The sequence below is a fragment of the Tamandua tetradactyla genome, chromosome 6 (genome assembly GCF_023851605.1).
Source record: "Tamandua tetradactyla isolate mTamTet1 chromosome 6, mTamTet1.pri, whole genome shotgun sequence".
NCBI classification, from domain to species: Eukaryota; Metazoa; Chordata; class Mammalia; order Pilosa; family Myrmecophagidae; genus Tamandua; species Tamandua tetradactyla.
This window is the reverse complement of record NC_135332.1, coordinates 54290263-54317210: the sequence shown is the minus strand read 5'-3', so window position 1 is coordinate 54317210 and position 26948 is coordinate 54290263. Positions and strand designations below refer to the sequence as shown.

The 26948-nt window shown below is 43.1% G+C and overlaps 1 protein-coding gene across 1 annotated transcript in view; it reads right to left on the bottom strand.

The window, feature by feature from the left end:
- NXN (nucleoredoxin) overlaps positions 1-26616 on the bottom strand; it is a 180131-nt gene extending 153515 nt beyond the window's left edge. Inside the window, exon 1 of the mRNA XM_077165442.1 lies at positions 26187-26616. Coding sequence (XP_077021557.1) covers positions 26187-26540 — 354 coding nt within the window. The 5' untranslated portion in view covers positions 26541-26616. The remainder of the gene's footprint in view (positions 1-26186) is intronic.
- Positions 26617-26948: the final 332 nt, after the last annotated feature.

Genomic DNA, 26948 nt, shown 5'->3' with positions numbered 1-26948 from the left:
TTGCTTTTTCTGAATTGATGTAGATGTTCTAAGAAATGATGATGATGAATATACAACTGTGATGACAGTGTGAGTTACTGATTATATAATGAACGGAATGATATAATAAGAATGTTTGTGTTTGTATGTGGTTACGTACCATAAATAAAAAATAAATATATTTAAATTTTAAAAAGTAAAAAAAAACCTATCAGAATCAGGGTGCAAGGGCAGTTCAGCAGTAGAAATCTCATCTGCCATGCAGGAGACCCCAATTCAATTCCCAGCCCATGCACTTCCTAAACAAACAAACAAGCAAACAAATGAAAAACCAAAGAAACAAAAATTCAGCAAAATGGTACTGCAATAAGGAGATACTCACATGGAAAAAATAATAAAATGTGATCCCCGCCATACAGCATACGAAAACAAAAAACAAAACAAAACTATCAGAATCACCACAGTTCAAGGAGAAAGATTTCTCTCTCTGAAACCTCCAGGAGCCGGTTATTGAGCACATAGGCAAAGGATCCGCCACCTTTGCCCGGTAACACTTTTTGGGAAAAAAACCACTACTGTTGCCAAATTTTAATTTCTAGAAATCTAACTTCTACAAGGACCAATACTCAATCATTTATGAAAAAAGCAAACAGACAGTGGGTAGACTCCTCGTACTGTACATTACGAAAAGCATTTCCCTGAGCGGACCAAAGAAATCCTTCGCTTCTTAGCAATTTCAAAGCCTACACCTGTTCTGATTCCCTCTGTGAGCATCAGGTAACTAAAGTGAAGTTGATTTTACCAGCTCGTTTCATCAAAACACTACTACAATTTGGCTTGTATCCTTTTGGATTTTATTTTTTTCAAATCAATGAGAAAAGTTTATGGATGTGTACATATGTTGACACACACACACGTTTACAGAATGTTTCTCCTCCAGGAAAAAGTTTGTTTACCTATTTTAAGAATTAAGCACTTATCACTAACATCATTAAAACTTTCTAACAAACAATCATGAAGTGGAACATAAGCATTGTAACCACATCGTACAGGGACTGACTGGATTGCAATTTCTGCTGCCTATCCTCTCTGTTGAGATGCGCAAGAGCTCTTTTTGTAGGCATGTGTGGTTAAAATCCATGGGTCTTTTTCAATAAATACATTTAAAAAATGTGAGCCAGGGAGGGTGTCTGTCAGCTGTAGGAAAACAAACCTCCTGCTACAGCGGCTGCACCGGCAGAGGCTGGCAAAGCTACTTCCATGTATGGAAGTAAACGAAAGCAGTAAAACCTCAGGCAAGAATCTGGACAAGGCTGGGGGTGGGAGCCGGCATTCCTCGAGTTAAAGCCAAGTCTTGGCCCAGAGGGATGGACAACAGGAGCCCGTCTACTCTGCCCTCGCCTGGAGTCCCACGGATTCTTTGCTGAAATGGCCAAAAGAGCAGAAACTGATGGGAAGCCAGAAACAACAGGTAGAGCCCACCCAACAGCCAGGAGAGCACCCAGGAAGTGAAGGGTCCTCTATTCCCAGAGCGCAGACAGAAGGAGCGCTGAGTGGGTCAGAGGCTGAGCCCCCAAAATTGGTTCCACGTGGCTCACACACGTCACTGACCTCAGTACGCTGGAATGCAGAATTTGCCACAATTTGCCATCACTATTGCTGCCTGTGGTCTGAAAGACTCACGACTGAGACGGAAAGGACAGTGGGAAGCTGGGGACTGCAGAAATATTTAGGTCAAACCGTGGGGGCCGGAGTCAGACAGATCAGGGTTGGTGCCCCAGAGATGCCATTTGCTTCATGACGTTGGGTAGGGTACTTACTTCACTGCTCTAGGCCTCGGTTTCCTCATCTGTTGAATGGGGATAATAACTATAGATACCCCATGGGTGCTGCTGTGTGAAGATTGCAGTGTTGTTCCCTGTCTACAGTAAATGCTGCAGAATGTTAAATCTTATCATTAACCAATGACAATGTCTAGCACTCCCCAAACTGATACACCCAAGTGATAGTTCTCAAATCTTTCTTATATTTCCTGTTCTATTCCATTGCTTTCTCAGAAGTACTTTCCTCCCTTGGGCTCTGTGACCACCACTCGCACCCCCTTTCCATTCCTTTGTTGTCGTTCCCAGGCTCCTGTCTCCTCCCACCCCACTCACCCTGCTACATGCTGCTGCTCCCCAGGACTCTCCTCCCCCTTCCCTTTCCTCGCAGAGGGTCTCTGGGACTCTCGCCCATCAGCAAACAGTGTCTATGCAATGATGACTCCAGATGTCCCTGGTGGGAACCGACCTCTCCACAGAACTTTAGTCAAAGGACTGACAGCTGTCTGTCCCCACCTGTGTTTACTTCCCCTCAACAACCCCATGAATCAACCCCCTCCCATTTTTTTCTATCTCAGTTGGTGATTCCATGACCCACCCACTGATGACACCTTGAGCAAATTACTTAACCTCTCCAAGGATTAGTGTCCTCATGTATAAATGAGGACAATAATAAGTACCCACCTCAGAAAGCTTTTATCAATTCAGTGGAGGAGAACACGTGAGGAACACTGCATGCCTACAGAGAGACTCCTGACTAGCCAAACAGAAACGGCAGCCCGAGCACCAGAGGTGGTGTCTGGGACCCGGGCCTTCGGACTCAGGCCTGGCTGGAGAGGAGAGGTGAGGGATTGCAGACTTCCAGATGCAGGTGGCAGGAGCCAACCAAGTCTTCCCCCTCTCCTCAAATAGTGAATGGAGGAGAACCCAAGAATGTATCACATTCACTGGCCATCAGATGACAGAGCTGAAAGCCCTGTTCACTTTGACCCACTTTCCAGATAATTTTACCTAGAAAGAACTGGCACCAAAATTGCATTTACCAGTGAACCCGAAGTTAAACCATGGGCTATAGTTAATAGTACAATTATAAAAATGTGCTTTCATCAATTGTAACAAATGTTCCACACCAATGCAAGGTGTTAATGATAGGGTGGTATAAGGGAACTCTGTATTTTACACGTGATTGTCCTTTAAATCCACACCTTCTCTAATAAAGAGAAAGAAAAAAATGCATTTACAATGAAAAAAAAATACCCACTTCATGGATGGTTTTGACGATCCAATGAAATAATACATGGAAAGCACTTAACACAGTCCCTGACACCCAATAAGAGCTCAATAAACAGAAGCAATTATTAGTGAAGATGGTATGCGACATGCTTCTAGCTCAGGAAATGTCTGAACAGCTACCTGTAGTCCAAATGAATGATGTGACAGACACACACACACACCTACAAATAAGTAGGACGCATTACCCCGGATCCAGCACACATCACCCTCCCTATCCCTGGGTTAATAAAGGGATCCATGTTTTAATCATTTCATCCCACCCAATTGTAACCCGTTGGGACTCTCTAGCCAGGTGCAAGCTTACCAACTGTTCTAGTTTGCTAGCTGCTGGAATGCAACACACCAGAGACAGATTGGCTTTTAATAAAAGGGGATTTATTTTGTTAGTTCTTCAGAGGAAAGGCAGCTAACTTTCAACTGAGGTTCTTTCTGATGTGGGAAGGCACAGGGCGATCTCTGCTGGCCTTCTCTCCAGGCCTCTGGGTTCCAACAACTTTCCCTAGGGTGATTCCTTTCTGCAGCTCCAAAGGCCTGGGCTGAGCTGCTGAGTGCTGAGATGAGGTATGCTGAGCTGCTTGGGCTGTACTATGTTGACCTCTCTCATTTAAGCACCAGCCAATTAAGTCAAACGTCATTCATTGCAGTAGGCACGCCTCCTAGCCAAGTGCAGATGTAATCAGCAACACATGAGGTTCATATGCCATTGGTTCATGTCCACAACAATACAACTAGGCACCTTCACCTGGCCAAGTTGACAACTGAATCTAACTACCACACCAACCCACACTGAGCTCCAACTTTAATGAGTTATACTTATCAGCCCAGAGATATATGGTATATATAACACTCCCCTGGTAAGCACTCTGAAGGGACCAGAGGTCAGAAATCCCGAGCAGACTGGGATGGTCTGGCCTCCAGCCAGTCACCAGGCCCTATGGTTTAGCCCCACATCCCCTCTCTGTATAGCAGACTGCAAAATCACAGCTCCAGGGAGATCTGTGCTGGGTTCCAGGAAGTACTTTAAAGCACACCAAGATGATTCATTAATTAAGAACTCGCCTTAGAAATGGTCCCCACTTATAAGTTCCAAAGCATTTAAATCGTCTAGTAAAATAGCAAGTCTGACCCAGAGCCTGCACTCTCCAAACCCTCAAGTCCCAGCCCTGCCCTGTACCGACTTTGCTTTTCTCATAATCTGGCTTCTCTTCTCTTGCTCAGGTTGGAATGACCTCCTCAAAGCAGTGGGGCAAATTCCCGTGATCCCAGGACCCGGGGCTGAGTGCCAAGTGTTCCGGCCACAACGATCCCTCAACACAGGAAGTGCTAACTGCCTGGACAGGTCCAGGGATAACAGGCCTCCTCTCCCTTCCCCGCTGCCCAACGGGAAAAACTACTGCAGCTGCCAAGTCATCCGAATGGAATTTCTCTTTAACACTTCTGAGTCTCATCAGCCTATACGCACAAATTGAAGCACCTGGCTCTTTTTAAATTCCTTTCTTTGCATTTCACGTATTTCAGCCCCGGTAATCCCCTTCAAGCAAGATCCCCTTCTTAAGTGCTCCGCGCTGTTGTTCAGGAAGGTAACATGTTTGTTTTTTCAGCAACTGAGTTGCAGCTACGTGAGGCTTTCCATATAGGAGGTCTGACCAGCGTCCGGACCTGACCCCAGCCCCTCTCCAGGAAAATTGCCCTGCTATCAGGGACAGGCTCCTGGGACCTGGAAAATGGGGCTGCTTTCTAAAAGTCAGGAGATATAAGTTTATTAGGGAGAAAATGGGGCTTCAACATTTCTCTCTTTCAGGATGCTTCTCTCTTTTCTGTGAGCAAAATTCTGCAAAATCTTACAGACACTGGTTGGACTAAACACTGAACTTTTTAAAGAGCTACCAAGAAGAATGTCAAGGAGTACCACTGACCCAACGAAAAGGAGACCTGGAAGCTAGAGGCTGGTCAGCCCTGTGGCTGCCTCTTCTCTGGGCCTCAGTTCCCCTGTCAGTAAAGGGAAGCTACCTAATCCTCAATGTCCTTCCAGTTTAATGACCTCATTGCCCAATCAATACAATGGTAATAAGGGTATGGGTTTTTTTTTTTAATGATTATGGCACAAATATATTGAAGAGTCTATGCCTGTTCAACTAAGCCTAAGGGCCCTGTGGGACTCAAACTCGATTCTTGGAATTCCAACCCTCTTTCCACCTGAATCCTGCCAACCCTTCAAATCTCAGTCCAAGCCATTCGTTCATTCCTTTTCTCAATAAATACTCACTGAGCACCTGAGATGGGTCGAACGTGTGTTAAAGAGCACATAATCCCTGCCCTCAAAGAACTTCCTGGTCTGAAAGAACAGAAAAGTCACCATCTCCTGACCAACTACTGTGTGCCAAACACTGCGCTACGGGCTTTTTATATTATTCATCATGTCAAACCTCCACAGCAACCCTACAAGAGAAGTACTACCACCCTTCCCCTTGTACAACTGGAGAAACTAAGGTTCGGAAAGGGCTCACAAAGCTGGAAAGCAAGAGAGATGAATCTGAACCGGGTCAGACCATTCATTCATCGCTCACAGTTCCCCTCTGGCAACCCCAGCCCTTTTAGAACCAATACACCAGGCATCGTCCTATCAAGACTCTAAATGTACTTATTTATATATATATATATTTCATGCCACAACACTCCAGTTAAATTATAAATGCCTCTGAGAGCAGGGACTTACTTATTTCTCGGCATCTTAACACTGCTGAGACAAACGAGGTGCTCAGCCAACATGAGACTGAGTTTTTTATTACAAACTATATACTTTTATTGTTTTTTTCATTACAAATGAATTATTATGAACTTGATTTCTGTAATATGAACACATACTCAGGGAGAAGTCAATGACAGGCATTTTTTAGTACTGCGAAATTCCTATAGGAAGTTCCTTTTCTTTAACCAACAGAAGCAATGATCCAAGGAAGCATACAGAAAATGCATTTCTTGCAGCCTGGCCCAAGATAAGGTTCTTTGGTTTGATTTGGCCTCTTTGGTGCAAAAGCATCTGTTTCTTACTCTGTGGCATGTCTGGAATCCAGACCTCCTTTCTCATTGCAAGCCCAAACCCCCCAAAGAGGCCACTATCACCTTGCAAACAGAACCCTGCAGTCTGCTTCCCAGAACCTCCATGCCATGCACAAACTCATACCCCACACCGGGAATACCTAAAATGTATTTTCCAGACCATCTGCCAAAGCAGCTCTTGTTTTCCTTATAAAAGGTAAAAATGTTCACAGTGAGCCTTGGGAGTCTCCATCACTCACCAGTTTTCAAACATGCATCGTCTCTCCTTCCCATACTTACTCTCTCCAGCTAGATCAAATGAACTTTCTCCTTCTCAGCTTTCCCCTTCCTTCCCACATGGTTATTTATATCTGGAGTATCTTTCTTTCTTAATCCACCGGACTACCCTCCCCCTCATTTTAAAAGGTCACTTTCAAGTTATTCTTTCCAAAAGCTTTCCTAGAGTAGGAGGCTGCAGGCCAATGCTTTCCCTCAGTGTTCCTTTGATTGACTGATAAGACAGTGATGCACAAGGCTAGCCATCCTCCGAAAATGCTACCAAACTGCTAACTAGCCCAAATGGGGGTGGGGGGGTGGGGACTAAAATAAAGCATCCAAAAACTAGAGGCAAGCTCTTTCAGGCAAAAACCACATTATTTTCTTCACATATATTTATATTTTCATTTCAAAAGTGATTACATCCAGAACATTTGGCCATCAGAGACCCACTACCCAGAGATACCAGCACCCTAACGACAATAAGCTATTTAAGGGCATTTACTTCCAATCTTGCTTTTTATACACCTGTTTAATGCAGTGTATACATATAATTTGGGATCTCACTTTTTTTGTTGCTTTTTTTTTTTGCATGGGCAGGCACCAGGAATTGAACCCGGGTCTCTGGCATGGCAGATGAGAATTCTGCCACTGAGCCACTGTCACACCACCCAATCTCATGTTTTTTAATACAATATCTTAAGTGAAGCTCTATGCTCCAGCAAAGACCGTTAACTCCATTTTTAACAGCTGCTCAACATGGTTCTGAGTACAGTACTGTAATCTACTTAATCATTCCTTGATTGTTGGACATTTAGGGCATTTCCAACGCCTCACTATTTTATACAACTATAAAAAGCACCTTCATGAAAACCTCATCCATATAGTTTTGTTCTGACCTATTTGGACAGGATAGGTAAGCTTTATACATTTAATCTATATTTATGACTAAAGATTCAGAAAATACCCTTACTTCTAAATTGGCACTAATTCTCTTTTCATCCTTAAATCAAGTCCCCTTTTAAAGTTCACTGGATCTTTGCAAAGTTTGCCTTTCATGATTTCTATCATCTATTTATTATTTAATTAACATTCCCATGCAACCATTTGAATTTTTGTAAAAGACTTGCCTACATGAACCCAGTGATTTATACAAGAAGTTCCCTTACCTGCTTCATTCAGAAAAGAAAAAGGAACTCTGAAGTGAAAAGGGAAGGGTGGTGTGTGATAACGGGCAGGAAGACTTTTGATGTACTATCTGTGCATTTTTCTCAAAGGAAGAGATATATTCTTAAGAAGTTGTCGGGGAGTTCTTCTAAGTGAAAGGAATCACGTTTTGAACATCTCTTAGGGGCTCACAATTTAAAACAATTCAGTACATGGCCTAACAAAATGAAGATCATTCTACAATGAAAATAAGAGTGCCTTAATTTATCTGTTTTGTAACTTTGGATTTTGGAGGTGGTGGGTTTTCTAAAAGTGCAGCACACTCTATTTAATAAAAACCTGTATTAAATACAAGTTGCCTAATACTAGTTGCCACAAAAAAGTCCCACATAATACAAGTGCACCAGCATGGGGAAATCTTTTGTCCCTTTATAAATCCAAACGCTCTTGGAAGGGAAGACTGACAGCTTCAGAGAATGAACCTCTTAATTTATCCAAATGGCAGGGCACAGCAGCAGGAATTCCACAGACCCTGTCTTCTCATTGCTTTATGTCAGTCCTATGGGGGGGCCTCTCTGAAGACAGGGAAAACTGCTTTCAAAGGTCTCCTTAGTCCACCAGATGTGGCGAGCATGTTAGAGTGAACCATTTTTCTTAGAAGGAGAGTGGTGGTTTGGGAGATTCTTTTCCTTGTCTCTATCTGCGCTGGGCTGATTATCAAGGCAGACATCATACAACATTATTGTAAGGCTATGCGATGACATTTCTAGCCTTTATCTACCTCAGACAGAAAAAATCAGCACGTTATGGCAGTCAAGAGTATAAGCAAGACCTGTTTAAAAAAAGAAGTGTATGTGTATACAAGTACCAGGGGCGTGTGCACACGCGCACACACACACAAGCTTGTACATATACCTTCGGAGATGCACAGAAGGAACTAATAATGGTTGTAGCTGAAACCAACTACAGTCAGAAGTAAAAGTGAGACTTATTTTTCCCTGCCTACCCCTTTGTTTTCCTTTTGCTTTTTATTTTTTATTTTTTTGCATGGGCAGGCACCAGGAATCGAAACTGGGTCTTTGGCATGGCAGGCGAGAACTCTGCCACTGCGCCACCATTGCCCACCCATTTATCTAGACATTTTTTTTAACATGGGGAGGCAGGACCCTTTCAGAAAACAGAAGTTAATTTAAAACTATAAATCCAGTTGTGTAAAAACTATTTAAGCATATACAGTTATATATGCAGCATACACATATTCTTTAGCTGGAAGAATATACAAGAATTATTAATTGGTTATCTTTGGAAAGAGGATTATTTTTTAATTTAAAAAAATGAACTGCTGACTTTCTCTTGTAAATGGAAAAAGTTAATAAGTGGAAACAAATAGTGTAGTAAATATATGCTGAGCATAGGAATATAAATAAATGGCTTTTTAATGTAAAGAGCAGTTTACATTAAAATCACAGTGAAACCGTGATTCGTGCAGTACATTCACCCCTGCACACAAACAACTCCCTCTCTCCTCACAGAGGGGTAAGCAGGCATGCCATGTTTTGTTCAAGGAATCTATATTCGCCTGGAAACAATCGACTCTGTGGCAATATCAACTGCAAAATGGACCCAGATGATCTCAGGAAAAAAAAAAAAGTCATTAACTGAGACTTCGCAAGAAGGCTGTGCTTCAAAAAGCGCTTCGAAACCAGAGTATGCCACCATAGTCTCTGCAAATTAATACTTTCCACAAATCCAAATGAAAGAGAATATGTTCAAGTGGTATTAAGTAGTATTTTGCTCTTAACATTTATAAAAGCTTAAAGCAATGTATCTGAGCATTGAAGCCAGGGACCGTCTACAAATTTAGGCAAGTGATTCCGCCACCCCACTCTACAAGGAAAAGTGTTTTAAGGAAGTTAATTCCAAGTTATCCTTGTGCCTAATACTCGAAATGTCAGAATTTTTATGTGTCAAGCAGCAAAACGTCTAACAGATTCATGTCCTGTCTTAAATGGGCAGACATACTTGGGTATATTCATTATAAATTAAGATAAAATTTTCAAAATAAAAGTTGAACTGATTTATCCTAAAAAGTCAAATATGAAGAAAAACAGATCTATCTACACAAAAATAAATGGGCTACAGCACAGCTAGTTATTGTCTATGACTGATTTTGAAACAAAATGCCACACTTAATTAGCCAGCCCAATTCTCGTCCTGTGGGTAATGGAGGAAATGGCATTAAGGAAAAGACTCCCTCAGGCTCTATTATCGCCCGAATGAGTCGGTGGGGGGAGGCGGGCATTGGGAGGGGACAAGGCAGTCACTCACCATGACCACAGTGTCCTCAGAGAGGACAGGATCTGGCCTCCTGGACAAACAGGGGCTCTCACCCGCACACTGCAGATCAGGGTGTGTCTGGTCACAGCTTTTCCTGCAGGGTCCTCTGCAGGAAACCAAAGGCACCCATGCTTCGCACGCCCAGCGTGACAGACACAGCGACTCTCTGCCTTTAAGGAACGAATTATATTCAAGAGAGAGAAAATGTGCCCATAAAGATCATCTAACCACAGTCAGTGATTCCAACAAATGGGAAGAGTGTAGATCTTCAAAAGGGCAAAAAGGGGGAGGGTCTGCAAACAAAGTTCATAAATTTGACATCCACTCTTAACCAGATTCTTACCGCTTATTACAGTTGTTAATAAACACATGCTTAGAAGTGATTAATCAGGAACAAACACAAGTCACTGCAGACTCTCTTTTCTTGCTTGGGAAGGAAGCAGTAAATATCTCAGTTACAGCAAGATATCTGTTAACGTCTCCTATGATAAACAGGATAAGCAGGCAGATTTGAAATTAGCTGGACTTGAAGTTGGCTTAACAACTGACTATGGACAACTATTAGCCTGGAGGATGGTGTCTACTGGTGAACCCTGAGACTCCTTCCCCAGATTTAATCTAGACAACATTTTTATCAACTGTCCAAATAAAGATATGCAAGGTTCACATAATTCAAAGCTAGGACTACAATGATTATGGATGACCACAGCGGCATACAAAAAGTTTTCAACAGACTGCAAAGACTGATCAAATCTAAAGACACTGATTCTTTAAAATGATGGGAAAGAAGATTTTGTTATATCTTCATTTGTTTGGGTATAAAACTGGTGAAAAAGACTGGAGTTTTGGGTGCCAGTAGGTGTGTGAGTCAACACAGGGTGATGTGAAAAGGTAATGCAATCTTAAACTGTGATAACATAGTCTAGATAGTATCTAGAACAAAAGAGAAGATAAGCTTATCCTGTGCTTGGGGCAGACTGCAGCAGAAGTGTGTGTTCTATCTGAGGAGTCCCAGACAAACTTGGAGAGGGCTCAGAAATGATTGGCCAGGATGGTGAGAACAATTGAATCCACATCACAGAAGAAATGGTCAAAGGACCAAGGGAATTTTTCACCTAGGAGAAAGAAGAGTTCCTTGTAGTTCTTTGAAGACCAGGCCAGCCACCCGAGAGGAGATGGCCGAAATCAGAATGGACTTCCTCGGACGTCGTGTGCTGTGGTCACTAAAAATGCTTCCAAATAGGACTGGATGACTTGCTGGGGTAAGCCTAGATGATTCTAGTGAGCGCCTGTAGTTCTGCTTGCTCAGCATCCAGGTCCCCTCTCTGTTAACATACTCCCCTTTCCTTGCTGAGTCTCCCATTCCCCACTCTTGGTTCACCTTGCCCTTGACCCCACTCTCTAGCTACACAGGTGTGGACGTGACTCAGGCTTGGGCAATGTGAGTATTACACATCCTGGCCATGGTGACCGGTTCCAAGATGGGCATGTGACCCAAGCTGACCTCCTTCTGCTGGGGTTCTGAAAGGACAGGAAACAAACCCAGAGCAGCAGGTGGCCTTCCTGCTGGCATGAGCAACAACTGCTGCAGTCAGGGCACACACAGAGACAAGCAGCACAGAGAGGCAGAGGAAGGTGGCCTGTTCTGAGGACAACTTTTGAGCTGTCCGTGCCTAAAAAGTTCAAATGGAAGGGAACAAAATATAAATTGTAAGGAAAAACAGGCAAGGAAACACTAGATTAAGAGACTTAAAGACCAACTTGGCAGGTGAACTTACTGCCCTCCCCCTTACACTCCCAGGGGTACAAATCTCCCTGGCAATGTGGGACATGGCTTCCAGGGTATAAACCTCCCTGGCAATGTGCAACATGACTCCCTGGGATGAGCCAGGACCCGCCATCACGGGACTGAGAAAGCCTTCTTGACCAAAAAGGGCTAGAGAGAAATAAAGTCTCAGTGGCTGAGAGATTTCAAACAGAATTGAGAGATTTTCCTGGAGGTTATTCTTATGCAGTATATAGATATCCCTTTTCAGTTTATGGTGTATTGGAGTGGGTGGAGGGAAGCACCTGAAACTGTTGAGCTGTGTTCCAGTAGCCTTGATTCTTGAAGACGATTGTATAATGATATAACTTTTACAGTGTGACTATGTGATTGTGAAAACCTTGCGTCTGACTCCTTTTATCCAGGGTATGGACAGATGAGTAAAAAGTATGGATAAAAAATAAATAAATATGAGAGGTAAGGGGTAAAAATTAGGTATACTGAAATACTGTAGGCCAATGAGAGGGAGGGGTCAGGGGTATGGGATGCATGAGTTCTTTTTTATCATTTCTTTTTCTGGAGTGATGCAAATGTCCTAAAAATGATCACTGCGACGAATACACAACTATGTGATGATATTGTGAGCCACTGCTTGTATAATACGATTGGACCATGTGTGTGTGAATATTTCTCGATAAAAATATAAAATAGGAAAAAAAAAAAGAGAGACTTAAAGAGACACAGCTACCAAATGAAACACACAGACCTTATTTGGAACCAAAGAAACCAACCACAAAATATATATATATATACACACACACACACACATATACATGAGGCAATTAGGAAATTAAACGCAAAATGGATATTTACCGATATTGAGGAATTACTCGATTTGTTTAGGTATGAAAATGATATTGCAGTTATGATTTTTTTAAAGAATCCTTACCTGTAAGAGATACTTAGAGAGGTGTCCATGAAGAAAATGATGTGCCCTCTGGGACTGGTTTGAGAATAACCCAGTGGGGGGAGGGCAACTGGGCGGGGGTGTAAGTGAACAAAAGTGTCCCTGGGTTGACAACTGTGGTATCTGGCTATTGGGTTCGCTTTACTATTCTCCCTACCTGCGTGATATTTGAAGTTTTCCATAATAAAATGCTAAAAATAAACAAGCAAACCAAAGGGGAAGCATGGAAGATAAGCACAGACCTCTTTCTCTTCCCCGATCCTGGCACAACAGAGAAAAAAGGATCCATTCAGTAAAACTGAGCTACCTATTAGAGATGGTCCAGAATTTTACCTATAGTCAAATATACAGGTATGTCATGAAATCAACAGCCGATAGTAAGTATTGCTGTCCTAGCAGGGAACTGAAGAGAAACCAGAGTCCTAGACAGGCTACTGGGGTAGGGGTGGGATGGTACAAGGAAGACAAAAAGCAGAGAATTTCCCTCTCCTATGATCTGAAGAACCATAGAATGTGGAATGAAATACCCAAGGGCCTGGGGAAACATTTAAATGGCACTTACTATAAGCCAGGCGCTGTTATAAGCACTTTTCAAATATTAACTCATTTAATCCTTAACAACAACCCAATAAAGGTACAATTATTTATCTCCCTTTTACTGACCAGGAAACCAGAGACTTAGAAGTTAAATAATTTACCCTCTAGGAGGTAACAGAACCGGTATTCCAACCCAGAGCGTCCATACACTTACCAATCACGCAATATATTTTAAACGTTTCATTTAAAATAAATGTTCCATTTAAAATAATGGAGTATTTTTAAAAGTCCTTAGATATAAACGATTTTTTAGGTTGCAGTCAAACACATCCCTAAAGCTGAAAAATGCTGCACTCACAGCTACATTCAAAGCCATTCAGAGCTCAGAGGTCACATTGTGATTTTTCTCTACTGCACGCTGTTCTATCCAATCTTTATATTTCACATCAAACCCTGAAAAATGAGTACCAGATGAGGCGGCTGTGCTGTGAGCCGCCACAATCAAAAGAAAACTGTCCTGACCTGATCACATTTAAAGGGAAAAAAAGACAATGTCTTCTGATTTTAAATAGACTAAATCCACTCAGATTTGTATCCTAAGGTTATTAAGCAAAAAGGGCAAATAAAAAACTGTAAAACCAACTCATCTGGACAAAACTCTCCTAAGAAAACGAAGGGAAACTCTATCCTTGGAACGGCAAAACTCACCACACCCTGTTTTAGGACTATTCAACAATGATCTAAGATAAAAGCATCATTAACTGTAGAAATGTTTCTTGAATTTACCTGTAATTGGTATCTATATCGAAGTGTTCTCCCCAAAACTGTGACAGAAAGGAATTCTGAACTTTAAGCCTTAATGTTTGTTTTTTTTTAAAAGGATTTTCTGATGTGTAATTCGCACAAAAACACACTGTATATCTGGTCCAAGAGTTATGACCAGCAAGCAGCATAAAATTTGTGTTTGCTTTTAATCACAGATGCCACAGAACTAAAGTTTCCATTACAGAGTTTCACTCCAGAATAACAGCACTCAAGCAACTTTCAATTACTATACTTCTTACTTGTCATAAAGCAGAAAGCACATGTTTGAGATTCACTGGAAGTTAGAGCAGCAGTTTCTGAAACCCTCATAAAAGGGAGGACCTGATTTAGTCTTAGGATCTCGGCAGGATACCTGAAGTTCAATTTCGTATTTGAACAAAAGCATTAAAGCAGCCTGCAGGCTTTGCATAGGATGAAGGGGGACTTGGGGGCACTTCACTGGCAGAACTAAAAAAAGCCCAAATCATTAAAAGGCCCTTAGAAACTACCAGAGAAAGAAAGCAACAGAAAAGGAAGTTTGGGCTCTCCTGTTTTCCAAGCAATATCACATGTTGTAAGCAGTTTTAAACTACCCCTTTCTTATTTCAAAGTATTCTGTGCATATCTAGAGTGAATCCATACCAAAATCTATTTGTTGTAAAGAAAACTTTCAGCTTTCGCCTCTGCCATGGAGAATTTTTTATGTGAACATTTGTAAGATACAACCTCCTGACAGAACGGACCGTGCTGAATTTAAGAGAGTTCAGCTCAGCTCTTTCATCTAACACCAGGATCCTGATCTAATAATCGGTTCTCTTTGCTTCAATTCTCCAACTCTAACATATTTTGAAAAGATAAAGAGCTTAATATCTATTGATGACTAGTTGCTGGGAAAAGTAATATGCATGCATTTTAGTTCCTTAGAAGAAAGATGCTAGAGAAATACAAAATATGACATATAAAAGCATGAAAAGGCTCTTTTAAAAAAAAAAAAAGACTAAGATTTTTGACATTTCAAAAATAGGAGAGTCGACCCTTTTCCTGTTTTTAGTACAGAATTACAGTGCAAGCAATTTGCCACAAGAAGCTGCTGGGGCTCTCCCAGCTAGGATATCAATTTGCTCATTTAAGTGTTCTTTAAAGCACTCATTAAAACATAAACAAACAAAAACACCCACACACTGCATAGAAGCATACAATTATTCAGTTCAGTTAAGGCCCAACTCTAATATTATTAAATGTTAAAGTCAAGCTACTGTAATGGGAGAAAGTACACATTAGAACTCACATGATGCAAAATCTACTATGCTTTCAAGTCATACGCCTATTTTCTGTGATCAGATTATCTAATCCTTGGCCCCTCAACCCTGATCACCTCCTTCTCCCCTTGGTTGGTTCCTGTCCTTATGGAACTTGCAGTCTAACTGGAGAGATTTTTTTAAAAATTCAACAAAAAAGTAAGAAGAGGTAATCACAGGACCTGTGCAAGCTCACGGAAACATCCCACCTAGAAAAGAGACAGAGCAAGTTTCCTCGAGCATGGGCACCAAGGCTGAGTTTAGATGTTCCAAATTCAGACAGGTGAGAAAGAAAGAAGATATTGTAAAATTTGGAAATGCAAATCCAGTGGAGTAGTGTCCAGTAGGCCTACCGGTAAGAGATTAGACTGGAGTTAGTCAGGAACCATGCTCCTGAGTTTGAACTTGACTCAAAGGCTATGATGAACTACTTAAGAACTTATAAGCAGCAGAACGCCATGCCCAGAGTAGTATTTTTGAACCTGTCATTCCATTCTGGAGTCTAGAGCAGAGCTGCCCAAGGCAGGCGCTGAGGACCAGTGCCTGCCCACAAGGCATTTGTTACTGTTCTATAAAAAGGTCCATTGTGCCGATCTGAAAATATTATGTACCCCAGGAAAGCCATGTTTTAATGCTGATCCAATCTAATGGGGACAGCTGTTTCTTTTAATCCTGATTCAATATTGTAGGGCATAAACATTTGATTAGATGATCTCCATGGAGAGGTGGTGTGCCCAATTGTGGGCATGGCCTTTTGCTTAGATGGAGGTGTGACTCCACCCACTCAAGGTGGGTCTTTATTAATTTATTGAAGTCCTTTAGAAGGGGAAACATTTTGAAGAAACCTCAGAGCAGATACAGACACTCGGAAAACAGTTGCTTCAGAGCCAACATGAGACCCAGGGCCCATCAGACGTCACCATGTGCCTTCCCATGAGATACTAAGCGGGTCAGAACCCAGAGCTGTGTCCCAGAGGAGCTACATGAAGGCTCCCAGATGCAAGTGAAGAACCCCCACAGGAACAGAGGCTGAAAGCATAGGAACCCAGAAGCAAGGGACCAGAAGATGCCAGCCATGTACCTTCCCAGCTGAAAGAGGTGTTCCAGATGGCATCACCCTTTCTCGACTGAAGGTAACCACTTGTTGGTGCCTTAGTTTGGACATTTTCTCAACCTTAGAATTGTAAACTTGTAACTTATTAAATCCCCTTTTTAAAAAGCCATTCCATTTCTGGTATATTGCATTCTGGCAGCTAAACAAACTAATACATAGTATTTAGAAATTTTTGGAGCAGTTCACATCACAGCAATATTCAAGCTTAGGGTCAGTGGATTCATCCTCTTGGACAGAAAATAGTCCAATTTGTGCATTGTGAACTCACAGAGTGAGTCATGTGCGGCTCAAGCTGCATAAAAGTCTTGTGTAACAGGGTCATATATCCATGTGTGACTGACTGGAAATAAAAATAAATAACTAAATAAAAATAAAAAACAAAGTACAGGGTATTTTTAGGGCAGTGGAACTTTTCTAAATGATGCCCTATTTGCGGATACATGACATTACAAATTTGTCAAAACCCGCAGAACTGTACAAACAGAGAACGATTTCTCATGTAAAGCATGGACTTTAGTTACCAAAAGTGTATTGCTACAGAAACTGTAACAAGTTGTACCACTTAATGCAAAATAATAATGGGGGAAACTATGTGTGGGATGGGGAGGGGGAGTTTATGGGAACTCTGTACTTTCTGTGCAATTTTTCGGTAAACAAAAACACTGCTCTAAAAATAAAGTTTATTATTAAAAACAAAAATAAAGCTGGTCCTTGACTACAAGATAGTCTGAGAAGCTCTGGTCAAGAGAACCACTGCAGGGGTCAGGATTAGAAGCAGGGACAAAACCTGAATGTAAGCAGTGATGAAGGAATGGGGAGAAAGGGATGGAATTGAAAGCTATCAAGAAGGTCAAACCGACAGACTAGGTGCTCAAAGGGTACGGGTGGGGGAGAATCAGGAAGACTCCTGGAATTCAAGAACCCCTAATTTACTTTTAGAATAATAGTAAGATATACAACCACAGCATGGAAGAGTTTCAGGAAAGTAAGGTTTAGCAAGACGATTCTAAACACCCAGCATTTCTTCGAGTGCCTTTAAACAAGCATAATGGGAAATTAATGAAATACAGAAAACTAAGAACCCCGGTGGTTAATGCGTGGCACCGTTGGGCATTCAGAATGTAAGCAAAGAAAATACATCCCCTGCCGAATCTACTGGCCGCACCACCGTCCACTCCAGTGTTCGAAGCTGTAGAACTGCCCACCAACCCCAGAAGCAAAATCATAGGGTTAATAGTCCGGTCCAGTTCAGAACGGAACCGGCTGGAGCCCCAACCCTTATTAAGGAGGAACAAAAAAAGAATCGAGTGACTTATTTTCCCCTTGCTGTGTAAAACACAAAGCTTCTTTCTCAGATTGGTACAGATATTAAAACAAGGCCTCCTACCAAAAGCAAGAGCAATGAAGAAAGTAGGAGGAAAAGCAGAGGTAGAATTAAACCAATGACCCTAATCTCAAAACCCTCTGCTTGATTGTGCAACAGGACTGTACAAATTTAGAACTGGATAGCACAGTACTACCCAAGTGTAGCACAATAATGTAAGCACACTGAATGAAGTTGAATGTGAGAATGATAGAGGGAGGAGGGCTGGGGGCACAAATGAAACCAAAAGGAAAGATAGAAGATAAAGACTGAGACGGTATAATCTAGGAATGCCTAGAGTGTACAATGACAGTGACTAAATGTACAAATTAAAAATGTTTTTGCATGAGGAAGAACAAAGGAATGTCAATATTGCAGGGTGCTGAAAATAGATGGTCATTCAAATCTTAAAAGTTCAACTTCTGTGTGAGATTAAAGTGAGAAATGTTTATTTGGTACAAAATTTATATTTTGACTATGCATTTCCTATTTTAATTTATATGGACAGTTTAATTGAACACCATTAAGTACATGGAACCTTGAATAGGGCATGAGATTTTATAGGTTAATCCAGGTTAGTGTGATGCCCTGATAAATCCCAGAGTGATTTAAACGGTGAATAAAGAAGTATTTGTAAAGTCCCCTTGCAGGAATGGCGAGAAGGGGGAAAATTCAACTTCCCCATTTAGGAAAGAGAATGTTTGGTATTCTCGCAAGCAGTAGGAACGCCCAAATCAATAGGCCGAGCCCTCAACCTCAGGGTATATTTCTATGAAACTTATCCCCACAAAGGATAGGCTAAGCCTACTTAAAATCAGGCCTGAGAGTCACCTCCAGAGAACCTCTTTTGTTGCTCAGATGTGGCCTCTCTCTCTCTCTCTCTCCCTCAGCCAACATGGCAAGCAAACTCACTGCCCTCCCCCTCTCTACGTGGGACATGACTCTCAGGGGTGTGGACCTCCCTGGCAACGTGGGACAGAAATCCTAGAATGAGCTGAGACTCAGCACCAAGGGATTGATAAAATCTTCTTGACTGAAAGGGGGAAGAGTGAAATGAGACAAAATAAAGTGTCGATGGCTGAGAGATTCCAAACCGAGTTCAGAGGTTATCCTGGAGGTTATTCTTACGCACTATATAGATATCACCTTTTTAGTTAAGGCGTAACAGAGAGGCTGGAGGGAACTGCCTGAAAATGCAGAGCTGTGTTCCAGTAGCCATGTTCCTTGAAGATGATTGTATAATGATACAGCTTTCACAATGTGACTGTGTGATTGTGAAAACCTTGTGTCTGGTGCTCCTTTTATCTACCTTATGGACAGATGAGTAAAACATATGGATTAAAAATAAATAAATAATAGGGGGAACAAATCTTGAAATAAATTTAGTAGATTAAAAAAAAGAATGTGTTTGTATGTTGTTTTGTCAATAAAAATATTTAGAAAAACTTCTGCTTTCCTCTGCGTGCTGGCTCAGAACCGCTATCAGAAGACAAATCAATTAGCAAGAGTTGTGGACAGTTAGTCCCAGTCTCACACTGCACTGGCTTCAGGTCTGAATACACCTGTTCTGCAGCATTCCAGAGCCCAAGGAGAGGTGGCTCCGTGTTGGGGGATGGGGTTTCTCCTGCCCCCAGGACCGGTACCATCCATTTTTCCCACGCAAAAGAGCAGCAATCCTACATTCTCTTCGCTGCTCAGATCTAGCTACCCAGGTTCAGAGGAAGGCAAGCTTAATAGCTTTGGCAAGCCACAAAATGCTCACCAAGGACAGAATTCATCTCTCTCAAGAAGGGTGTCTGCCTTGGTCTCTTGTTTGCAAGCCTTTCTCACATCAGTCCTAGGTTAGACCCTGTCCAGCCATGCACAGTATTGGTTCGCATGTGCTGTAGCAGCGGGCAAAACTGCTACCCAAAAATGCTACCCACTTACCCAGTAGACATTAAGGGTATTCCAAATGAATTTTAAATTATTGGCATGGATTGGCTAGTAGCTAGGAAGTGGGCCTTTAGAGAAAGATACCCCAGAGTGAAAGGTTTTTGGTGGTTTTTTTTAAAACTATTTGCTGTAGATGATGAACAGGTAGGTTTTCCCTCTTTGTGTCTACCCTTCTTCCAAACTGTTGTATTCAAAACTGTTCTTTTCCATTACCCTACTCTCCTCCCCCATTAAAACATAAACAGGGATTGATTTAGGTCCAGCTTCTGATTACATGTACAATTTGTACAAAAATATCTTCTATGAAAAGTATTTGTAATCTGTAGACTTCATACCTGGGAGATGTCTTGACATGTAAAAGCCCTATCCTTTGGGTTGTGGGTTTTTGTTTTCTCCAAATAAATCTGATCTTTAAAGTTCAAAACAAAAAAAAAAAAAGAAGGGTGTCTGATTTTGTCGAAGTTGTTACTCTTCATTGCACCTAGACTTTGCTGATGAGTAGACTCACATCTCCCTGGCGGTCATAATACACAGCTCCGTAAACATCCGTAACATCTCAGAACTTGAAGGAACACAGTTATTTTATATTCATTTGCTTTTTTGTTGTTTCTTTTTTTGGGGGGGAGGAGAGGGTGGGGTGGTGGTGCATGGTCCGGGAATCGAACCCAGGTCTCCTACACGGAAGGGGAGCATTCCAGCACTGAACTACCTGTGCACCACCTGTATTGATTTGCTTTTATTTCATTCTTTCTCCCCAGGTAATAATCTCTTTTAGGGCAACCCTTTCAACTCATTCACCACATTCCTTTGTATGCTTATAAAAATAATTTCAAGAGACAATGACAACTAAATTCAATAGATGATCTTGGAGTAGAAGAGACAATGCCTCATAAGACATTATTGGGACAATTGGGAAAAAATGGAATTTGGACTGTATGCTTTATAGCAATGTTAATTTCTTGAATTTGATAACTTAAAGGTATTACATAAGTGAATATTCATGTTCTTCGAAAATATACCCATAAGTATTAAATGTTCATGGAGCACAATGTATGTAATCTACTCCCTAATGTTTATAAACTAGACCAAGATAGATAGACAGATAGATAGATTGAAGGATATAGCAAATGTGCCAAAAGGTGGTAAATCTGGGTATTTGGGTAGAAGGTATATTGGAGTTCTCTATATTGCTTTTGTATTATTTTGCAACTATCCTGTAAATTTGAAATTATTTCAAAATGAGAAGTTTTTAAAAAAAATAATTTGTTTGAAAAGTTTAAAAAATATAACTCATAACTGTTTTGCAGTTTTATAATGTGAAATATTCCAAAAGCTCAAGCTGTGATATGAAATACAATTGCATAGTAATTTATTAATAATAAGTCATTTTTAAATAATAATAGCTAGCATTTAGTGAGCACTTACTATATGTTAGGCACTGTTCTATCCTCTGCCAGTGTGTCTCATGCAACCTTTACAACAATCCTATAAGGCAGGTGCTGTCATCATCGCCATTTACTGATGATGAACCTGTGCTACAGACGTGGAGTAAGATGCTCAAGATAACAGAGTTAATAAGCGTCGGAACCAAACGGATCCATAGTTTTAGCCACGATGCCAGGCTGCTTCATTATGCAAAGAAAAATGATACTTAAAAATACACTGGGAGCAGTGACTCAGAGTCCAGCTCAGACAGCCAAGGCCCCATCGACACCACCGGGAAGACTGTCTCCTCCACCGTCAGAGCCAACACCTTCCTCGAGGTCCCCTAGCTCTTCTGTGCATACCATAGGCGGCTCTTCCTCAAGAGTGGATCGGACAGTTTGGTCTGCCTACAGGCATTACCTCCCTCAGACAACTCCTTGGCCTGCTTCCTGTGCATACAGTGACATCTCCAACCTGATCTAAAAATCTACCAGCATCTACTTGTGGCCCAAATTTGTGTTTCGTTTTTCTTTCCACTCCAGCACAGATGACCAAACTGATGTGGTAGGTGAGGGACAGGTCCCAGCAGAAATGCCACGAAAAATGACCTAGAAGGACAGACACCAGCTGGCTTGCAAACGGTTTGGGCTTATTGCTTTCTTGTGTTTTTCTTTCCCAATAGCACAGAAAAGCGTGAGCAGTTATTGGACAGGTATTGTTTAAACCTTCTATTATAGATGAATGCATTGTTTGGTTACATTGCATTGTGGAGCAGCACGTGGGGAAAGAGAACTGACCCAGGTGAAGAAATAGAGCACTACCCTACACTAACCATTTCTTGATGTCATGTGATTAAGTAAAGATTATATACTGCATCTGGAGGGGGTGTTTGTTACAACTTAAAAAAAATAATAATGCACTGCTTCAGTTCCAGGCCCATATACCAAATAAAACAAAACTCATTGCAATAATGCAAAGTATACATTGCAATAATGGAAAGCCTCTCAAGGAAAACTGCTCTTAGTACTTTCATGGGACTGTTGTTTCTTATTAGACCAATCCAAATCCTGGAAATGACAAAACGATCACCAAGTACAGAATTAATTTATCTCAAGAAGGGTGTCAGTTCTAGCTGGTCTAGGTTCCTTTAGGATGGCACCTTTTGCCATTTCTTACCACCTCGGAAGTGAACACTTAAGAAGAAAAGACACAGTGATCTACTGGTGTCATACAAATTGTTCTCTGTGGTAGCTAAGGTTTGGGGATTTGAGGGAGGAAGAGCTGGAGAGATGGAACCATAGGATGGCACAACGCTTTCCAGGTTAGTACCAAAGGGCTGAAGGAATTCAGGTGAATTACAGGCCAAGTCTCTGATTTGTTCTGAGCCCTTCAAGCTGCCAGGGCAAACAACCCCCTTCACCTGGCTGGAACAGGTAGACTAGAGATGCTGAACCAAAGCCCTCTGTCTGCCATTCACCTGCTCCGACTTTCTATTACCCTTCCTATCAGGGGAGGAAGTTCTGGAACCAAGTCCGAGTCCTGCAGAGCTGTCAGGGTGAGGCCCAGTGGTCCTGAACCCTCTGATGCCAGCGCACAGACACTCACCAAAGGTTTCCCAACAGGCGTCCAGCCCAGTCGCAGCTCAGTCCTATGGCTTTAAGACCAGAACAACTGCTCACTTCTATGATGCCAAAGTGGACCCTGGAGACACGACTTTCTGGTTTTGAGGACTGAGTAATTTACGCTATCTGAAGGGTTAGAACAAATCCCAAAAATCCATATCATCATCACTACTTTCCAAATACTCGCCACATTCTCTCTTCAGAAATCTGAAAAACGTCTATTAAAAAAAACTACTTATGAAAACAAATCAACTGCCTTAACTTTAGGATTACAGGTTTCCTGACAAAACTGCTCTCAAAAATCTACTCAAACTGCTATTATCATCTAATTACAATACAGCTAAATAATATGTAGGTGTCCTGGAAGCCAAAAAATTGAAACTTCAATTACTTTTGTACCTACTACTAAAAAAAAGCAGAAACAAGACAACGATCCATAAGGAATTTTCTTTTAAAAAAGAAAAAAGAAAGGCTGCTGGAATCCTTTTATTTGATGGTATCTCACCTTGATTGGTCAAGATGAGAGGAGCAAGACAAACTACAGGCTTAACATATATGGTCATCTCCAGAATTTACTAATAAAAGGGAAATTAAAAAAAGAAAAAAAAATACCACACAGCATTTTCTTTCCTCAACATAATTTTTCAATTTTCTTTAGAGAAATGCCAGCCAATAACTAATTAGAACCATAATCCTTTGTTATCCCAATGGGAAAGAAGTGTATAAGTGGTTTCAAAGAACAAACGTTAATGGAAATGTAAAAGAAAAAAAAGTAAGCTGGAACTTTTTGTTTCCCTGGATGTAAAACAAAATTCCCTTCTTTGAAGTTATTTTTTTAGTTGGCCAAACAACATGGACAGAGTCCACAAGCAAGACGGACAGTTACATGTCCACCCATCTAGAGCCCTGAACTGGGGATGCCCTGACCTTTTCACTGTTTCTAATCATGGACTCAGTATCCCAAGCCCATAGACTGCTTCAAAACCCCCAGACTTCTAAGCACTCCAATTTTAAACAAGAGAGACAACAATGCAAAATTACAGAAGAAGAATTTGTTGTTCACCTCTTTAGTTTCAAGGGGGGAGATCAATCCTTTCAAAGTGAGGAAATGACTTCTGTAATTTCCAAGAATGTTCTCCATAAGAAACACAGCTGGACTCTTCTTATCTGGTGGATCACCACAAGTAAGAATGTTTCTGGGATCAGATCTCGAGTTGCTGACTCAAGAATATCGTGGGGCAGAAACAACCTCCTCAAAAACTGGACTATAGAGAACCAAGTGAAGCATCAGATGAGAGCCAGAAAACTCTGACCATTGTTTGGGCATGTGCAACATTCTGGACTGTGTTTTCATGATGATGAAAGGCTGCCCCGTGTCATCCAGACTCTCATCCCGGTGGAAATGGCAGGTCCGGTCTAATTACATTCATTACAAACACTTTTGCATACAAAGAGACTGGCCAGGACATAGATAAGTAGGCACGACCTCTGTCATATCAAATACTCTCCTTTTTCCAGAAAGAGCTTTAAGCATTTGCAAAACATCTCAATTTGCTCCATATTTTTACTCTCCAGCAAATGAATTTCCCCAACTGCGAAAAAGACAAAAGGCCTTGGGTCTGTAACATTTTACTATCACTGGATGTTTTCAAGACCTAGAAATCATTTGTACTGCCCAATAAAGACATTATTTTAAATCGACTTTGGTCTACAATTACTATAACAATGAAAATATTTCCTGGTAAATCATTTTCTGAACATTATTTTTCCCTGAAAGGATCATAAAAACAACCACCAAGAAAAAAAAAAGCCATATTTTAAAGTAAAATATACAAGCCATGCATATTCATGCCCTATCAAGCATATGAATCAAACATAGACAAAATAACCTAAAAAGTGGTTAAAATGCCAAGTTTTGCCTCTGTGGTTAGTGAGTCCATGTTTTTCCAATGTTAAATGTACAAACTGTATTTGTTAAACTATATTTCATACTTTAAATCCCAAGTCTGTACCTTATACTGCTTAGATGTAGAAGATTTACTCTAGACATCTGGGGTCACACTATAAGCCTTTTGCTCTTGCTAAATCTAAATCATGATTCTCAACGTTATACTGTACATTAAAGAAACACATGGCATGCGTTACCATCCTCCCCAAAGGAACCTAAAGGCCCCAGAACAACCCTTCCACTGTCCACTAGGAAAACAGATTCCCCTAAGAAAGGGAAGGGGCTGGAATCACGCCTTGCATCAGGCACACCAATTAAGCAAGAGCGCTCCAAAACTTTTTTGTTTCCATTCATTACAAAATCTCCTGAATTTATTTTGTTAGAACAGAAGTCTTTATCCAACAGATACACTCAGAAATTATTTCCCTACCTCCAAACTAATTTCAGCAGCAAAGCAAGAGAATTAAAAGTTGACTGCAAAGTATAATGTCCCCAAATCCTCCTCCTTCCAATTAATCTGCAACTCTGGGGTCAGTACAGCCTTCAGTTTCAAGTATGCCAAGACAACACCGGCCCACCAGGCAATTGAGAGAGCTGCAGGACGGGGATATTCCTGTGGGTGGGAGGCATCTGGGGAGGATAGCAGGGGCAGCTAGACAATGAAAAGCTCCCGGGTGTCCACTAATTCAGCCAGGGGGGAAGGGGGAGAGAGGGAGGGGGAGGGGAGGGGGAAGGGGTGAGCTCCTTTCTCGCCCAAAGCCACCGTCAGCCCCGCTGTGTGTCGGGGCGGGGGGGGGGGGGGGGTGGAGGGTCCCTAGGCCTGGCCTCGGTCTTCAGTCCCCAGGTCACAGAGGGAGGGAGGCAGCCGCCCCAGGGATGCAGATTTCTCTCGGAAATAAAGGAAACTTCCTGGTTTGAGCATTATGGGTAGGGGGCTAGTGCCCTCCCCGACGCACTAAGGTATTCGTAGAGAGGCCAGGGGCTGAGGAGAGGAAAGGAAAGGGTCCCTCCCTGCACCTCTGGCGGGGTGGGGGTGGGGGCAGGGGGAGGGGCGGCGAACGTCTGGGTGGGGGGCGGCACCGAGTGCAGGACCCCGAGTTCTGCCAGTTCCTACGCGAGGGTCCAACATGTGGGACATGTGGACAGGCGCCGAGACCCTCCGGCAGCCCGGAGCGCTCTTGGCTCCTTAGGACCCGAGCGCGGGACAGGGAGGCCAAGGAGTGTCAAAACTTCCCACCGCGGGCGGAGCCTGGCACGGGCACCGCAGGAGTTGCTGCGGCCGGGAGCTGTAACCCGGCGGGGTTCTGGGATTCGGGGACCGGCATAGAGAGAGCAAGGGGACACTGAGGGACAGGAAGGGAAGAGAGAGCCACGACGGGGAAAGAGGGCAGGAGGAGCATCAGGGGTGGGTGGGCGGCGGTCGCGAGCGCCGGGCTCCGGATAAAGCGCGGGCTGCGCACCCGGGCCGGGGGCGCCGACGAGGCCCGCGCCGCTCACCTTCCTGTGCTTCTCCTTGTAGGGGAGCGCCAGCCACGGCATGTCCCGCACGAAGTCCTGCCACTGCCGCTGGTCCTGGTCCGAGGACACGAAGACGATCTCTAGGCGGCGCCGCGGCTCGGGCTCCGCAGCGGCCCCGGCCCCGGCCCCCGGCCCGGCCGCCGCGTCCCCCCGCAGGCGGCCGTAGAAGGCGGCCAGGCTGGCGCTGAGCTGCGCGCAGGGGGCGCTCAGGCTGCAGCCGAAGTAGAGCCCGAGCAGCGAGATGCCGCGGGCGCCCAGCGAGTGCACGTCCACCTCTTCGCCGCCACCCGTCACCAGCTTCTCGCCGAGCAGCTCCTCCAGGAAGCCCGACATCCTGGCCCACCGCAGCCCGGGCACGCGGGCGGGCAGGCGGCTGCGGCGACCCGGCTCCCTCGGTCCGCGCGGCGGGCGGAGGCGGCGGCGGCGGCGGCGGCAGCGGCGGGCGCGGGGGACAGCAGAGCCCCGCCCACGCCTGGGCCCCGCCCACGCCCCGCCCCCTCCGCGGCCGTTTCGGTTTTCGGCCGGGTCCCTGGCGCCCGAGGCCGCCGCGTCCTTTCAGGCACTGTCCGAGGCAGCGGGGGCGCAGGCGTGGCCAGAGTGCGCGGGGAACCAGCTTCCGCGAAAAAGCTGACCGGAAGCGCTCCCCTCTAACCGGAGTGCCCAGGGCCTAAGGGAAGAAAGGGGGAAGGGGCCTCTGGGGCAGCATTTCCCAGGCCGTAGCCAGACTGAGCCGGACTTGGC